Source organism: Bufo bufo, chromosome 4, assembly GCF_905171765.1.
Source record: "Bufo bufo chromosome 4, aBufBuf1.1, whole genome shotgun sequence".
In the NCBI taxonomy this organism is placed as follows: domain Eukaryota; kingdom Metazoa; phylum Chordata; class Amphibia; order Anura; family Bufonidae; genus Bufo; species Bufo bufo.
In genome coordinates, this window is record NC_053392.1 from 359,656,364 (window position 1) to 359,674,626 (window position 18,263).

The 18,263-nt window shown below is 41.3% G+C and overlaps 1 protein-coding gene across 1 annotated transcript in view; it reads right to left on the reverse strand.

The window, feature by feature from the left end:
* TRDN (triadin) overlaps positions 1-7,704 on the reverse strand; it is a 276,197-nt gene extending 268,493 nt beyond the window's left edge. Inside the window, exon 1 of the mRNA XM_040430087.1 lies at positions 7,285-7,704. Coding sequence (XP_040286021.1) covers positions 7,285-7,306 — 22 coding nt within the window. The 5' untranslated portion in view covers positions 7,307-7,704. The remainder of the gene's footprint in view (positions 1-7,284) is intronic.
* Positions 7,705-18,263: the final 10,559 nt, after the last annotated feature.

Here is an 18,263-nt window from a genome sequence, read left to right on the forward strand (position 1 = left end):
AACAGTAGCGTGGATCAACTGAGACCAACCAAAGAATTATAACTGTGCTTTTTTTGGGGACAGACAATCATTTCAGGCAGTTCTGTAAGGGCTATGTCTAAGCAGCCAAGTGTTGCATCATAAAAATAAACTTAGGCCTCTTTCAGACAGCAGATAGCAAACTTGCCCATGTTCCGGACAGTGAACATAGATGAGTTTTAAAATAGACTGCACACGGATGGAAAAAAGGACAGACAAATATATTGTAGAAAATGTTGAGATTTTCTAAGCACAAGCAGATGGTCAAGGGTGAGATTTAAATGTAGTGGCCAAATTTGCGGCAGAAAAATATACCTTGTGTGAATCTTCTCTATAAAAAGAAAGGCCTACAAATCAATACCTTCCTTGGGGCTTTATTTGGCCAAAGTCTGGATTCTATTATGATATTAAATCAAATTCTTAAATCAGGACTTACTGGAACAGACAGTATATGATGGCAGTCCCTTCACTTCCCCATGTTAGAATATGGTGAAACAACTCTAATCTCCTGAGATGGTTATGAATCATAATATCATATATCTATATTATATATATATATATATATATATATATATTATATATATATATATATATATATATATATATATATATATAATATATATATATATATATATATATATATATATATTTATTAATATAATGATAGCATAAAAGTGAGGGGAGTTTCATATTACAGTATTTACATGTGTGGCACTATATAGCTGAATTAACCCTTTAATGACCAGGTCTGAAAATGCCTTATTGATCACCACCTCTTCCACTACATTTTTTTTGTATGCAGTGTGTCTATAAGAATTTTCTCACTTTGCTAGTACTGTACAATGCTGCTGATCTGGCATGCGAAAATCTGCAACGGCAAATCCATAGCAAATCACATGTGAATCCAGCTTTTATTTGTTACACTGTAAAAAAAAAATTGCTACTTTTTTTATTTGACATCTAGGGCTTTTTATTATTATGCTGTTTAGATATTTTTTTTCTTTTTTAGTTTTATTAGGGAAAACAGTTTATTTTCAAACTACAGCTTTTTATTTTTTAAATATGCAAACTGATCAAATAAAAAATTATTAAAACAGGTTTGTATTTTGTGTTGGTCATTTTCATATATTCTCTGTATAGTTTCACATAAATGGGAAAACCATGGCTATGGTTTTGGTTGGTGTGGCCATTTTTGTTTTTATTTATTTTATTTGTGTTTTAATAATTTTTTTTGCCTATTATTAATATATTTTGGTACATGATATGTTCCCGAGAGGTCATTAAAAGATCCCTGGTGGACTTTGACACTTTTTTTTGTTTGTTTTTGCACTTTTCCACTGTAACTTGTACAGGGGGAAAACTGCTTTCTGTGAGGACATGTCACCCGCGATGCTAGGGAGGCTCGTCCCTGTGCCCGCCTGCCATTGGCTGCTCCCCTCCAACACTGGATGTTTTCATTCGTGTACAGGAAGAAGCAGCAGTTAGGAGATCAGAAGCGGCGCAGGAAGCAGGGAGCCCGGCACATAGGAGAGGGCTGTTTGAGAAATTGAATAACCCTTTTTTTTTTTTTTTCATTTTGTATAGGTGCTAATTTGGGCTTTTTGGAAGTCCTATATATGAGCTTATTGAAAAAAAATATAAAAAAAATAAACAATATTGATAAAAACACCACTAACTTTAAAAAATGCTAAATAAAGCAGAAATTCAAAGTATATATGTAGACTGTTTGACTGAAACTGTTTATGGTGTATTAACATAAGTTGATTGAATGGGCAAATACAAACAAATCACTTATTTTCTGATAAATTGTCTGCTTGTCAGAGGAGGTGAGAGCAGCATTTTCATGCAGCAATCACATTTGCTGTATTACGATGCACAATCGCTACTGTGGTTGCTTGTCACAATAAAGTCATTGTTTCTGCACGGCAGATTGCTGTTTTAGTACCAACATAGATGATGCTTTCATCTAATGAATAAGCATTTGCTCACTCATTGGGTGATTAGTGGCACATTTTCATCGAGAAATTATCAGGAATTAGTGTTTGCAGTAAGATTCATTCACAAAATCAGCCAGATAATTGTCCTGTGTAAACAGACCTTTAAGTGCCCTTTACACAACCAAATCTAGGCCAAATAATCACTAACAAGCGTTCATAAGAACACTCATTAGCGATTAGTGCAAAGGTGCCGTTGATTATCTGATGAACGAGCGAAACGCATGTTCATCGGGTGAAGGCATCATTCATGCAGTCACAAAAATCGGCGTTTGCCTCTGCTGCCGGCAAACAACAAGTCCCTATGGGGAAGAACGATGGCATTAGTGATCGCTCCTTGCCATACTGTGGAGGAGATCGCTGCATGTAAGCGGTCTCCTTTACTGATGAGCAAATTCTTGTTAGAGAAAAACGCTTCCTCCCTGACAATCACATACAAAATTGGCCCATTTAAAGGGGCCTTTAGGCTCTGTTCATATTGCAAATCTCTGCCAGAACCATCATACGATGAACAGTAACAACCAGCGACAGACCCTACTAACAGTGGAGTCTGTTGGGGAATTCCATTGTTTTCTCTGTTGAATTGAACTGATGGCATTCAGGGCCTTATCATGCCATTTTACTTATCAGAATATTAGGGTTGTGTTAATAGACTATACAATGCATATCTTATAACACCTGTCCACCATAGTCTATATTGCATTGACTATCTTGATGGCAATGTACTGTATACAGTTTTAATGGCTGCTATTTAAAACAGGCCATACACAGCTTATCAACAGATAGGCTCCTAACAGCTTAGCTGAGCTCATATAATGCAAAACTGGAACTCAGGACAAGATAACTAATGATATCCAAAATGCTGCTCAAAATATAATGAAAATAAAGTATGTATGTAAACTTTAAAATGGTGGATCTATCTACTGTACCATATAACATTGAAAACTGTTGGTATGATTTGTCTTCTATAGTAATATGATTTTTCAAAGTATTACATGCACAGGTACTTCACAATGGACTGTCAAATAGGAATTCTTACCATGCATTCATGAGAGAATACTATCATTGTGTAAAGTAAAGCAATATTCAGAGATGAAATGACATTTTGTGGTTCTCTAACAACTTGAAGGGTTTAGGTATACTGAATACATGGGTCTCGTCTTCAGTCCCATTCAGTCACAGATATCAGCGTTAATGGCTTCCATATCCAGAATACAAAATGCACAATTGCATTAAACAAGTTGTATATTTTACATTAGTTTCCATATGTCACCTTCTCCTTAAAGGTAACATGTCAGGTTGAACATGGTGTTTGAGCTGCAGGCAGCATGTTATAGAGCAGGAGGAGCAGAGCAGATTGGTATATAGTTTTATGGGAAAAGATTCAGTATAACTTGTAATTTATTCATTTATATTCCTGCTCATTCTGGGTTTTGAAGTCAAGGATGTGGTCCTATCAGTGACTGAGAGCTATCTCTGTATACCCAGTCCTAGAGGGAAGGCTGTCAGTCACTGATAGGACCGTCTCCTTGACATCAAATCCCAGAATAAGCATAGGTATAAACCTATAAATTAAAAGTTTTACTGAATTTTTTCCCATAAAACCATATACCATTCTGCTCAGCTCCTCCTGCTCTACAACATGCGGCCTGGAGCTCAGACACCAAGTTCAATGTCACAGGTTCCCTTTAAAGAAGATGTAAGAATGGCCATATACTAAAATACAATTTTTAAGAGTGTTTGTACTTAGTATTAGTTTTCTTGTAAGTAATAGGACATTAGCATTTTCCAAGTGACAATCCGTATACCTACACTTCCCTTTGCCAGTTTTGCACCACAACTGAGTAGATATAGAAATTTAAACATCTTTGTAATTAAATAGATTTTCTAATATTTTAAAAAAATTCCAGAGAGCAGTGGGCTGTATGAAATAAGTCAAATCCATACCATGCAGTGTACATGGCAAATGGCATGTGACCACCAAGGCCAATGACTGGCTGCAGCTGTCACATGAATAGTGAACAACCTTTGACCACTGCAGGACCACCAGGGACTGGAGCTATGGAGACTGAAGCAACAGCATGAGCTATATTCTCGATAACAGAGTTGTCTCTGACATTTAAGAAAAACGTATTGGAAAACATATTTAAAAGGGTTAGCCAATTCTGGGTCCAAGTTCTTTCACTCCCAGGCCTCTGCTGACTCACTTAGGAACCAAACTGTCAACATCCACTTTGTCATCGCTACAGCCAATTGCAGGTGCAACGGTGACCATGGTGCAAGTTGAGAAGGTCTCCAATGCGGCCAGTGATTGGCTGCAACAGTATCAAAGTAGATGTTGACAGCGGGGGACACAAGAGATGCAGCAGAGGCCAGGGAGCAAAGGAGCCTAGGGACCCATCGCAGGGAAGCACGTCTTCCCTTTGCAGCTCTGTCAATCCTCCCCACCCCAGAGGTGGTCAACCTCTTTAAAAGAGGGGGGAAAAAATAGTTGCATCTCCAATATCCAATTTATGAATTCATTGAGTGGAAATCTCCTCAGTGAATGGTTAAAAAAAATAAATCACTACATAATTTCTACTTACTAAACTTAACAAATATAGGCTATAAGGCCTACACCAACTTTCATATCTCATCCAAAAAACACAGACTGAAATGTAATGCTTCCTCTGCATTTGGTTACAAAACAGCTCATTTTGACAGTCACACCAACTTCACATACTTTTAAAGTGGTATTCTGGTACTTTCAAGTTATCCCATATCCACAGGCTATGGCATAGCTATTACATCAGTGAGGGTCCTACTGGTGGTACCTTCACTGATCACAATAATGGGGAACTGTGCCCCACAGCCCCCCCCCCTTCCCGACAGACATGAAGGTGGAGCTTGCATACTGCTACTCTGTTCATCTCTATGGCACCTGCTGGAAATAGCTTGCATTTGGCAATCTCCAGCAGTCCCACTGAGAAGAATGGAGTGGGGGTGTACATGCCTGACCTGCCTTTCTGTTCATTTCTGTGATGTATGGGGGCATATTCTTGTGATTGGCACTGGTCCCATTGGTATGACCCCCATGATTTAATAGTTAATAGTGTTGATCACGAATATTCGAATTGCTAATTTTTATCGCTAATATCGGCACTTCGAGAATTTGCGAATATTTAGAATATAGTGATATATATTCGTTATTTCGAATATTCGAGATTTTTTTTAAAATCAGTACACATGATCCCTCCCTGTTTCTAGCTGGTGGGCCAATGAGAAGGCTGCAATATCTTTGACATTAGGAGTAGTGTTGATTGCAAATTTTTACAATGCAAATTATCGTGAATTTTTCAATTGCCGATTTCCGCAATCAAGAAAATAATGACTGGAGATAACAAATTCTCGAGTTTGCGAATATATGGCGAATATCCACCCAAATATTCGCGAAATATCACAAATTCGAATATTGCGACTGTTGCTCATCACTAATAGTTATCCTCTATCCTGTGGGAAAAAAAGGTTGGGCAAAAATTGCATAATTAACTATTCTCCAATCGTGCCATGTGCATCTCAGGGCTCAAGTGCACCCAAGGCCTAAAAAGAGGAACAAGCCTAAATTACACAGTAATACATTTGCTGACAAATCACTACAATGAGCAACATTTCAACATATGCTTTAGGCTGGGTTCAGACCTGAGCGTATTTGATATGCGCGTTTAACGCGCGTTTGTGTCGCGCGTTTTTGTCGCACGTTTTTGTCCATAGTCAACGCGCATATTACGCGCGTTTGTGTGATTAACAGCAGTGTCCTATGGCTGCAAACGCGCGACAAAACGCCCCAAAGAAGCTCAAGAACTTGTTTGAGCGTAGGGCGTTTTTCATTGCGTTCAAACGCGCTGTAAAACGCTCAAGTGAGAACCAGGGCCATAGGGAAGCATTGGTTTTCATGTGTTGAGAGTTTTACAGCGCGTTTGAACGCGCTGTAAAACGCTCAAGTGTGAACCCAGCCTAACTGATTTATTTAGATAGGCTGACAAATGGGCAGGGATGAATAGATAGATAGATAGATAGATAGATAGATAGATAGATAGATAGATAGATAGATAGATAGAAATTTGATGATAGATAGAAAAATAGACTGCTTGACCACCAGGACATTTCAATAATTCATGAACTACAACTCCCAGCAACTTCTGTTTACATTTTTGGCAGGCAATTCTTCACTGGGTTACCGTGCAATGTGTTTATGTCCAAATATTTATTAACTGCAAGCATGCAAATATACACTGTCCTCAGGATAAGGGTACTTTTACACTAGCGTTATTCTTTTCTGGTATTGAAATCCAGTAAAGGGTCTCAATACCGGAAAAAACATCAGTTTTGTCCTAATGCATTCTGAATGGAAATAAATCAGTTCACTATGCATTAGGATGTCTTCCGTTCCGTCCCTTGTATGGTATCTGACCGGACAAAATATGGCAGCTTGCTGCAGTATTTTTTTCAGCCAAAATCCCGGAACAATACCACACTTACCGGATCCGGCATTAAATTCCATAGAGATGTATTATTGCCGGATGCGGTATCAAGTGTTCTGGAAATTGCCGCATCGCTGGATCCGGTTTTCAAGTCTGCGCATGCGCCGGAATATAGGAGGAGCTAGTTTCGCTTTTGATCTTTGAAAAAAATGTAAATACCAGATCTGTTATTCCGTGTGAAACTGGATGAGACGGTTCCGGTATATCACCGGATCCGTCTAACGTATCCGGAAAAAAAAAAATGTCCATTTGAATACAGTTTGCTGGATCCGGCAAGCCTTTTCCTGCAACAGAACTGCCTGCCGGATTCTAACAACGCTAGTGTGAAAGTACCCTTATACAGTATTACTCTAAATGGTTAAAAGTACAAGGAGCTGGTGAGTCCAATAAAAGTTAAGTCACATTAGTAGATGGTCAGATTATCCCCAGCAGGCTTCCTATTTCAAAGTTATTTATAGAGGGTATTTATAGAGGATATTTTTCACCATCAAAAAACACCCAAATATAAAATAAAAAAAATAAACATACAACTACATATAAATCAGGTTTAAATAACTATTATTAAATTTACAGAGAATTGGTAGATGCCACAGCCGACAAAACAGTTTTGCTCCATCAGATCAGTAGAGAAAAACAGAGTAGAAGGGATTGTCTCGAATGACACATTTAATTATCGACATACTTAACGTAACATTAACTTCATCATTGCAAATCAATACTAACTAACTGTGTCTTTAAAATGCTTGAGTTACCTTCAGTTGTGCTTTCCGTCATAGCGATGATTGGACATTAAGCAATCAATGGCAGTAACAGGTCATAAGTCTTCAGGTGTGGAGACGCGGGTTTTTTTTGTTTTGTTTTTTTCCCAGTTTTTGGGTAGGATTCTGTGCTTTGTAACTCAGTTCCTTCCTCTTTAATGCTGCCTTGAGCTAGAATAATTTCAGCGTCCCCTCCTGAAGGCTAAAGGTAAAAAGTCCTTGGATCAAACGAAGTGTTTCCAGGTCACTACTTGAAAAGTTTTACAGTCCTTCTGAGGATCCCTAATAATATTAGGTATTCAACTCGAAGAAGAACCAAAAATCTGAGACAGCAAAAAAAAGCTAAGGAACTGATTAGAGCCAGCCTTGTCTCATAATAACTGCACTTTGCAGGGGACAGGTCTCCGAGTGTCTGGTAACATTATCCATTAATGTTCAGGTTTATTCTTAGCACACTTGCTTTTGCATTCTTCTTGGCCTTATTTGGTTGAGGGTGGGTCCCATATGTGTTGTCCGTCAAGCACTGATGTCATTCACTCCTTCAGTGCTGAATGTGCCAGTGAAGACCTTCTCTTCTGCCAGACATAAACTTCACAATATGCTCTGAACAGCATAACATTACATTAAGGTGGTGCTATTTTTGACTTATTCTTTCTTTTTGTAATTTTAGTTTTAAAAGCCAGACTGAATATACTGATTAAGCAACACATTGTAATTACCTTTCTATGAATACCACAATTCACAAAGTTCACATAAGGCCTCTTTCACACGGCCGTTTTTTGCGGTCCGTATACGGTCCGTATACGGAACCATTCATTTCAATGGTTCCGCAAAAAAAACGGAATGTGTTCCGTATGCATTCCGTTTCCGTATTTCCGTTTTTCCGTTCCGTTTAAAGATAGAACATGTCCTATATTTGGCCGCAAATCACGTTCCGTTGCTCCATTAAAGTCTATGGGTCCGCAAAAAAACGGAATGCATACGAAAATGCATCCGTATGTCTTCCGTATCCGTTCCGTTTTTTGCGGAACCATCTATTGAAAATGTTATGCCCAGCCCAATTTTTTCTATGAAATTACTGTACACTGTATATGCCATACGGAAAAACGGAACGGAAAAACGGAACGGAAAAGGAAACAAAAAACGGAACAACGGATCCGTTTAAAACGGACCGCAAAACACTGAAAAAGACATACTGTCGTGTGAAAGAGGCCTAACTCATAGGCCTACCCCACCCCAGTTCTATGAAAAAAATAAAATAAATCGGATAACTCATAATTGTTTGGCAAACAAGAAAGTCTGACCAGCTGTAACACGGTCATGTCTATTACATCTGCATACATGCATATAGTTGACGCCAGATTAAGTAAAGGATATAAGGTTGCATCCTTCATCATTTTAAAATGGGAAACTGGCAATAGGTATACGATGTGCTATACACCTCCGGATTAAATTGGATGAATATTAGTAAAAACAAAAGCTATCACTTGTACCACATCAGAGGCTAAGGTTAAAAGTTATCACCTTAATACATAAACTATACCTGGTCCAACCACCAACACATCACTGTATAGGATTTATAGACTTTATAAATTTTCATTTGAATAGTGAGATACTGCACAGAAAAAGTAGATGATTATCTATCAAACTAGATGGATATTTAAAGGGGTTATCCCAAGATTGATGTAAAAAAATTAAGATCAGATGATAGTTAGATAATGAGCGAATTTCTCAAAAATTCGATTCAGCCGGTCCATTGAATTTTCTTAAAAAATTCAATCCGAATTTTTGTGGTGAATTGCGTTAAAAACGGCTATTTCCTGGCTGCAGAAAACCTTTATAGTGGGGTAGAACACTGTGCCTTGCAGTAACACGCATAGAAAGTTTGCTGTGGTAGTGAAACAATACTGTGAGTCAGTATGACACATAGATGACAGGAGTCGCTCTTACAATCACTGCACACTTCACTTATTTGGGCAGTTACCGGGCCAAATCTGACCAAATAACTCAAGTGTGAACTCAGCCTTACAGGTTAATGTTAGCAGCAGGTATAAAGAACCGTGTAGAGGCCCAAGATTCTACTATAGCGTAAAGGGGCACACTCCTTTTACAAAAATTCATTGCTTCCACATAGATTTCTACAGAACCTGTTCTATTAAATACTTATACAAGTAGAGCCCCCCAACAGAGTGGAGTGGGTGTCAGCAGTAAGTTTGTGTTGACATCACTGATTATTTTGCCCTCTGATCCGTCAGAACAATAACCCCCAAAAAACAGATCCTGTCTGTGGAGCATCCGACTTCACTCGGTCAGCATTTGGTCAGTTATCTATCAGTACTGCTAAAGCCAAAAAAAACAGGAGTGGATCCAAAACAGAGATGACAAATGAATGGAATATTTGCATGTCTTCTGTGTTTTGTACCCACTCCTGCTTTTGGCTACCAAATCATAAGCCAATTCTGATGCAAAATAGGGACCATGTCATGCAGGCCTTAAAGCTGTTACATAGACGGGATCCGTTGTGCGTCTAATTTTTCCTTCCTTCAGACAGATCAGCCCTATGACATAGTGATGAGGTGGAAGCAGCAGGAGGAGACTACAGAGTGGCCCAATGACAGTGTGGGGGTGGCAGCAGAATCAGGTGGCCAAAGAGTGGCACAATGACAGAGTATGGAAGTGGTGGCAGCAGCATCATCAGGAGGAGGCCACAGAATGGCACAATGACAGTGTGGAGGTGTCAGCAGAATCAGGTGGCCAAAGAGTGGCACAATGACAGAGTATGGAAGTGGTGGCAGCAGCATCATCAGGAGGAGGCCACAGAGTGGCACAATGACAGTGTGGAGGTGGCAAGTTTCCAGTACCCTGACCAACCAGATTTACCACCATCTGTTCCAGGACATTAGGCAGTGGAATTACGTGATTCATCCCGTAGTCCTGGCGACTGACAAATAACGTGGCTTCCTCAAAGGGCCTGAGCAAACTGCAGGTGTTATGCATAAGCTGCCACTGGCTGACATCGAAGTTACACAGGAGAGTACTCCTGTCTGCTTGGATTATCAATAAATCTTTTATGGCCTCTCTGTTCAAATAGTTGGTTCAACATATGGAGGGTGGAATTCCAACTGGTGTAAACGTGGCATATCAGCCTATGTTGGGGAATGCTGTTCTGCCACTGCAGCTCAAGGAGTGTGCTTTGCGGTGTACGAGTGGTTTAAGTGTTTGCAAAGTTTTCTGCCCATTTTTAGGATGCCTTGAAGATGGGTGGAAGACTTGAGGAACCACTTGACAACCAGATTGAACACATGTTCCATGCAGGGGGCATGGCTCAGCCCTCCTTGACGCAGCACTGACACCATGTTTTTCCCATTGTCGGCCTCCATGGTTCCGATTTTGAGTTGTCGCGGAGAAAGCCAGGATTCGATTTCTTGCTGAAGGACACGGAGCAGTTCCTCCCCTGTGTCACTCTATTCGCCCAGGAAAACCAGGTGCATAACAGCGTGACACCGCCATGCCCTGCACATGTGGTATGCTGTAGGGGCACTGTGAATTGTCCCTGCAGTGAAGGCTGAGGACAGGGTGGAGGATGAGGAGGCAGAGTCGGACATTGTCGGAGGACCAACGGCGTGAGAACATGGAGGCAGAAGCAGCGTCACTTGGCCAAGTTGCTGGTGTGGCTGTGCAGGAACAACATTCACCCAGTGGGCCATAAAGGACATGTATTGTCCCTGACCGTAGTTACAGATCCAAACTTTGGCAGACACTGACAGGCTCAAGGACTGGCCCATCTTATGTTCTACATATGTGTTCAGGGCTGGTACTGCCTTTTTGGCAAAGAAATTACGGATTGGGACTCTTCACCTAGGCTCGGCACAAGCCATCAGTTCTCTGAAAGGTGCAGAGTCCACCACTTGGAAAGGGAGGGACTGCAGCAACAGCAACTTGGCCAGGAGCACATTCAGCTTCTGCGCCTTTGGATGCACACATACTGTTGTCTCTTGCTAATCACTTTAGTGATCGATTGCTGACGGAATGACTGACGAGAAGTAGGAGAAAGAGCAGCAGCATCAGGACCGGCACATGATCAGAAGGACAGACAGCTCCCTTCGGCTGAGGTAACATAGTAACATAGTACATAAGGCCGAAAAAAGACATTTGTCCATCCGGTTCGGCCTGTCATCCTGCAAGTTGATCCAGAGGAAGGCAAAAAAAAAACCTGTGAGGTAGAAGCCAATTTTCCCCACTTTAAAGGAATAAAAAATTCCTTCCCGACTCCAATCAGGCAATCAGAATGACTCCCTGGATCAACTCTCTAGTAGCTATAGCCTGTAATATTATTACACTCCAGAAATACATCCAGGCCCCTCTTGAATTCCTTCATTGTACTTACCATCACAAGGTGGAGTCTTGACTGCCTGAAATCACCTGCGTGCCACTGGGTGATGCAGCGGTTGTTGCGGCAGGCTGGACCACCACATCGGAGCCACTGTTCTCCCAGGTCACTTTACAGTGATGCTGCAATGTTGACGCAGGGCCATGGTGCCAACATTGGCACCCTGGCCACGCTTAACCTTCTGCCCACAGATTCTACAAATGGCCATGTTCACCTCCTCTGGCGGCTTAACAAAAAACTGCCACACCGCCAAGTAGGTGATTTTACCCCCAACACTCTACACTGACTGACTTCTACCACCGCTGCTTCTGTGAACCCCTGCACCACTACTTTCCAGGCAGGTAGGCTCCAGCGAAGCGGGTGGTCTACTCCAGGCACGTTTGACTCCCAACTTCCCACTGCTGCCTCTCTGCTGACTCCCAGCCACGCTAATGACTTGCTGGCTCCGCCACTGCCTCACAGGAAAACTGTCACCCTCTTCTCTCGATGATGATAAAGCCCCTAATTCACCCAGCTCCCAAGTGCGATCAGCTACATCATTATTATTGAGTACTGTCTGCACGTCAATGATGTCCTCCTCAACAGTCTCTGGGTCAGGAGCCTGAACGGTCGCAACACCAGCTCCCACGCCACTCTCCTCATCTCTACGTGCCCGCCTACCGGAGGAAGCGGTGGATGTCTCTTCCACATCTTGGCTGGCCAGTAGCTGCTTGCTGTCCTCTAGTAGCTCGTCCTTGCTGTATAGTAGAGCTGAGCCCACAGCATATAATACTTCTCTGGCTTAGGGAACAGAAATGGATAGAGGCTTGTTGATGACAGTTGAGGGTACAGGGCCTGCTCCCAGGCCATGCCAACTATGGGTTGTGTCTGACAAACCCACCGACTCTTGGCTGGAGGTGTCTGATGTCACTTGGGACGAAGTGGATGACCGAGTCAACCACTCAAGAACTCCTGGGTTGCTGGTCAAGACACGACCGCTAGATGATACTGAGAGCTCAGGCCTCTCGCTGCGATTCCTGCTTCCATGTCCCCTTACTCTGCTGCTACCTGTGCCTGCGCCAGAAACATTTAGGCCTCTGCCACTCCCCTGTGCAGGGCCTGGCACTACTCTGTCTGACATGCTGTTAGATCAAATAAATAAATAAAAAGGAAATAAAAACACCCCAAAACAGTCTGTAATTTTCTCACTTCACCACACGGCTAATAAGCCCTTCCCCCCACTAATACACACCAAAGAAGGCTTTAGAACATAAAACTGCACCACTGAACGGCAAATAGGCTCTTACTTTTTTCACTTGCCACAAAAGGCTTTAGAACATATAACTGTGCCGCTGAACGGCAAATAATATATATTTTTTGGCCACTAATACAAGCCAAAAAGGGCTGTAATTTTCTCACTTCACCACACAACGGAAAATACTTTTTTTTGTGCCACTAATACATGCCAAAAAGGGCTTTAGAACATATAACTGCTCCGCTGAACAGCAATTAGGCCCTTAATTTTTTCCACTTATACACACCACAAAAGGCTTTAAAACATATAACTGCACAGCTGAACGGCAAATAGGCCCTTACTTTCTTCCACTTATACACGCCACAAAAGACTTTAGAACATATAACTGCACAGCTTAACGGCAAATAGGCCCTGTCACAATCCCTACTCTCGGGTTGTGTCACTGGGGTGAATTATACTAGTGAGCTCGTCAAGTTACCACAGAAATTCCCACCCACCTATTCTAGATGATGGAATTATCACAATAGCTGCCACCACGTATACTATAACGCAATAGGGGCCTATATTCAGATATTCTCTCAACCCAAATTTAACACCGTAACACAAGTTATCTATATTGGACCTAAAATCCTCTGAAACACTACTGGTAACGTTATTCCCTCCGAAAGAGCAAGTTCTATAAGACCACAAGGAAAGGACTTATCAATTTTTAAATTTAATGCACAATAGTGCAGTGCAAAACAAAAGAAAGTGTCAGATAAAAGATAAAAAATATACATACAATAACAATGCAGTAAAACAGATAAAATAAAAGGGGTAAAAAACTGAATATTGGCTTACTGAGATGCAGCAGTTATATTCTGGCTGTGGGGACAGCTGAAGATATGGGCAGTCACTCCAAACGATGTGGATCCCCAAAATGGCTGACAATTGCCTGTTCCCAAACACCCATTTTTATCCCCCCCCTCAGCCGAGGGATGGGCTGTGAGGGAACCTCCCTCCTTTCGGTCCGGCCTTCTGGAGCATCTGATATTATTCAGGTTTCTGCCCCACCTTCTCAGAAGACTGACAGGTGGCAATATGAATCACGGCGATTCCTTGCTGTATGACAGGGACTGCGGGTACAGGTATGATCTCATAATCTGAGTCGCTTCGTCCCGGTCATACAGACACCAAATATGATTGAGTTATGATTTCCAGAAGGCCAGATCCTGAATACCGAGAATTGCCTCCTGTCCAGTATGGCGTAAATAGACTCTGCCCGAAGCCCATGTTAGGCTGAACACAATTATTAGGGTTCTGAGGCTGTGGGTGCCATGAGGTCGGTAGTTATGGCTTCTGATATTATTTCATTCATCTACTGAATGGGTTAGACCACCCACTGATCTTGCAGCCAACATGTCTAGGATGGCTGTGCATTTTAAGTATTCCCCTCCCAGGTCTTCATTAGGATGCCCAAATGGTTTGCAATTAGCAGGCCAGTGTTAAATGGGGGCTTCCTCTGAGAATGTGGAGTGTCTCACCTAGTCTTCAGACAGGCTGGTATCTAGAGGCACCATTTGCATTTGCTTAATAGATCATTTAGCAACTGCTATACAATTAGCTATTGATAATGTAAGTTTAGGAGAATATGAGATCTATCTGTCTATCTATCTGTCTGTCTATCTATCTGTCTATTCACCTCAGATTTCGTTACAGGCCCTTACTTTTTCCTAGTTATACATGCCACAAAAAGCTTTAGAACATATAACTGCACCACAGAACGCCAAATAATATATATATTTTTGCCACTAATACACGCCAAAAGGGCTGTAATTTTCTCACTTCACAATACAACGGCTAATAAGTTCTTTTTTTTCCCACTAATATGAGCCAAAAAATACTTTAGAACATATAACTGCACCGCACAAGAGCTCTATAATGGCAATTTGGATTGTTCCTATTACCCAGGCTGTAAACTCCCCTACTGAACCCTTTTCTGCTTCAATACTGTGGAATGATTCCTCCCTATTCTTTCCCTGAACTTCTATACAGCAAAATATAAGTTTTCAAGTCTTTCGTAGCACTGTCTCTAGTGCCTGATGACGTCTCTCCCTGCACTAAGTACACTGGAAAATGACTGAATCCAATATGGCTGAGGCTATTTATAGGGCTGTGACATCACAGGGCTGGCTGCTGATTGGCTGCATGCATGGCATTGTGGGTGATCCCTCGTTCCCAGAGTTCCTTGCTCCATGTCCTAACACGTGCAGCAGCCATTGTAGGAAAAAATATGATTCGTTACCACGAAGCGTGAGGAAATTCGGATTCGGTGTGAATCAAATTGTTCCTGAAATTCGGATCGAATTCCACTCCGTTAACTTTTATTCACTAATCTCTAATGATAGTACATGCCAATCTCTTCCTAACAAAGCTATAAGCAGCCCTGTACCTCACGTGGATCCAGAGATCTCCCCATTTATTTATTAGATTATTCGACCAGATTGATTTCAGGTTGGCAGCTCAGGGCGGTTGTCATTTCTCATGGGGCATGCCCTTCTGTTGTAGAACTAACATGGCTTCTTACTGAGAGAAGATAGAGCTGGTGGCAGTTGAAGATTTAAACTAAGCATGTGTGATCACCTCATTGAGGTGGACAAAAATAAGAAAAATAACAAACAGGTGGCGCTATACAGATACATTTCATTGAATTGCTCAGTAGCTATACATCATTTTTAATTAGTGCAAATACAAAAGTATTCAGATACAGGTGCTGATTTGAAAAATGTACAATATTTTTCATGGCACAACCCATTTAAAGACAAAGCAAACATTTAAAAAGAACTGAGTGGATGAGGATAAGAATATTTACAGTAGTGTATTTGACCCAGGGTATTGCCATGGCACTTTTAGGGCAGCCAAGGTTCACTTACAACTGCCCCCTCCCCACCCTGGATTAACTAAATTTAATTTGTATTCGTTTTTCTGTCTGTGCCAACAGACCATAGAGCATAGAGGCCAGTAGGCAATGATCTTCAGGGTCACAGAACTGTGACACTAGGTTTGTGGTCATGTGACCCTGAAGCTCTCCATCAGTAGGATCTGGCCTATGGCATGAGCTATGGACAGATCATGTGATCTGGCAGGTAAGTCTGGCATTTCTGCTGCCTGATGAAATGATGTCCGCTCCCCTCACACTATATGGTGCCCATGGTGGGTAGATAATAGAAAAGAAAAAAAAAAGGAAAATAGTTAAAGGACATAAGAACATGTATAGAATTTTTAGAACTTGTGGATCACACGCAGGATCAATTCTGCAGTGTATGGTGGACCAGTTGACACAACTGATTTTGAAAAAAAATCAGTGCATAATCAGCATTTTTTTCAGTGAAACATTTTTATAAATTTTTTTAAGTGGGGGGTTATGCTATTTTTGAAGCATCTTTTTTTTTTTAGCAAATAGGTGTTCACTTCAATAGAAAGTTGCATTACTAGCTTGAGGTTTTTGATGTGGATCTGTGCCCAAAGAAATACGATAAACACAAAAAATTCATGGACTTACCTGGAGCTGTTTTTTAATGCTTCCCATTCATTTCACTGGGAGATTCAGTGCTGATTTAACCCCTAAGATAGTGCTGCTTCACATTGAAATGAATGAGGGGCTGTTTTGATGCTTATGCTGATTTTGAGGCAGAAACGCTCCAAAAGCAGTGCCAAACAGTATGTGTGAACTGGTCCTTAGGATCCCTAACAGCCCAATGTCTGGCCATAACAAGCACTAATTGTCAATCAGCGCCCAGATAAAGCACGTCATACACTACCTGATATAAACTGTATGGGAGATGAAAACATCTTCCGCTCCCCATATAGTTTGCAAATTGTCAGCAGCACATCCCCATTTACATCAGAAGATATACTACTGACAATGATGATTTGTAGTCCCACATAAAAGATAAGATGAGCCAACACATGAGTGTTTGCTAGTAAGTCACTTATCCCTGCCATGTTTACGAGGACCAATGATCCAGAACCAGCTGATTGTAAAAGGACCATCGGGGTATGTTCACATGTAGCAAATATGCTGTAGGTTTACCCCATATCACATTTTTGCTTGATAAATGTTTCCCAATGTGTTTATCTTCCCCAAATTTATCAATAAGACGGTACATAAAAAGAAGCTGCAGGATAAGCTGACCCCTTTCCTACCGGGGTCCACAATTAGGCCGGCCTCTCTTCTAATACACAGTGGAGGGCATGAAATTACTCTGCATGAGGCTCCATCCACATGACCGTATTTAAATTCATTTCAATGGGGCCGGAAAAGATGCGGACAGCACACCATGTGCTGTCCACATCCATACTTCTGATCCATGGGTCCACAAAAAAGATAGAACATGTCCTATTCTTGTCCTCAATTGCGGAGGGGAATATGCATTTCTATTATAGGGTTGGCCGAATGCGAAACTGTCACAATTTTGCTGTAATACCAAAAGGTGGCCTTAAAATATCACAGTGGCATACTTACCATAGTCAATACATGCCACTGCTGTGGGGTCCGGTACTGAACTGCTTTTGTCACGGTTACAGCAGGAAAGCTCACTGGACCGCTCCATGTAAAAGCATACTCACTACTCGACCCCTAGTGGCAGCTGCACACAAACTGATGTATTAAAGGGGGTATTTGAGTTCATTTTTATTTTTTAAGGGTAGGGTTGCTATTAGAACACTATGAAAACCTTATACTCACTGTTCCAAAACCCCTCTGTTCCACAACCACTGCTCCATCTTCTCCGACTGCCTCTGTTGTGCTGACTGCAGCAGTGACATGCCTGTAAAGCACTGCAGCCAATCACATGTTTCAGTATTCTCATGTCTGATACAGCTGAGGCCAGTGATTGGCTGAAGTGGTCACTTGCGGTATATGGGCATGTCATCACTACAGCCAAAAATGACATCATGACCACAGCAGCCAGAAGGATGGAAGCCATTGCGCCGGAGTTGGGGGACGAGGTTCTGGATAATGAGAATATAAGTTAAGAAATTAAACAGCACAGCATTTTGGAACTAAGAATGAAATTCCAGATATTAACTTGGCTAAATGTATATCACATACAGAGATCTCAGCGGGGAGTTGCTGCGGGCAGGATGATTTCTAAGTACACTGATGGCAAACAAATGAAACACAATTTCCAACGCTAATTTTGTAAATGTCAGTTTAGATTTTTCTGTTCACTTATAACATCTGTCTGCTACGGTTTTGTAAATTGAAATGAAAAATTAATTTTAACTGCACAGGCTTGACATACACTGCACACCCATACTGGCTAAATAACAAGCAAGAGCAACACAACAGATGATTGTTTCTTATTC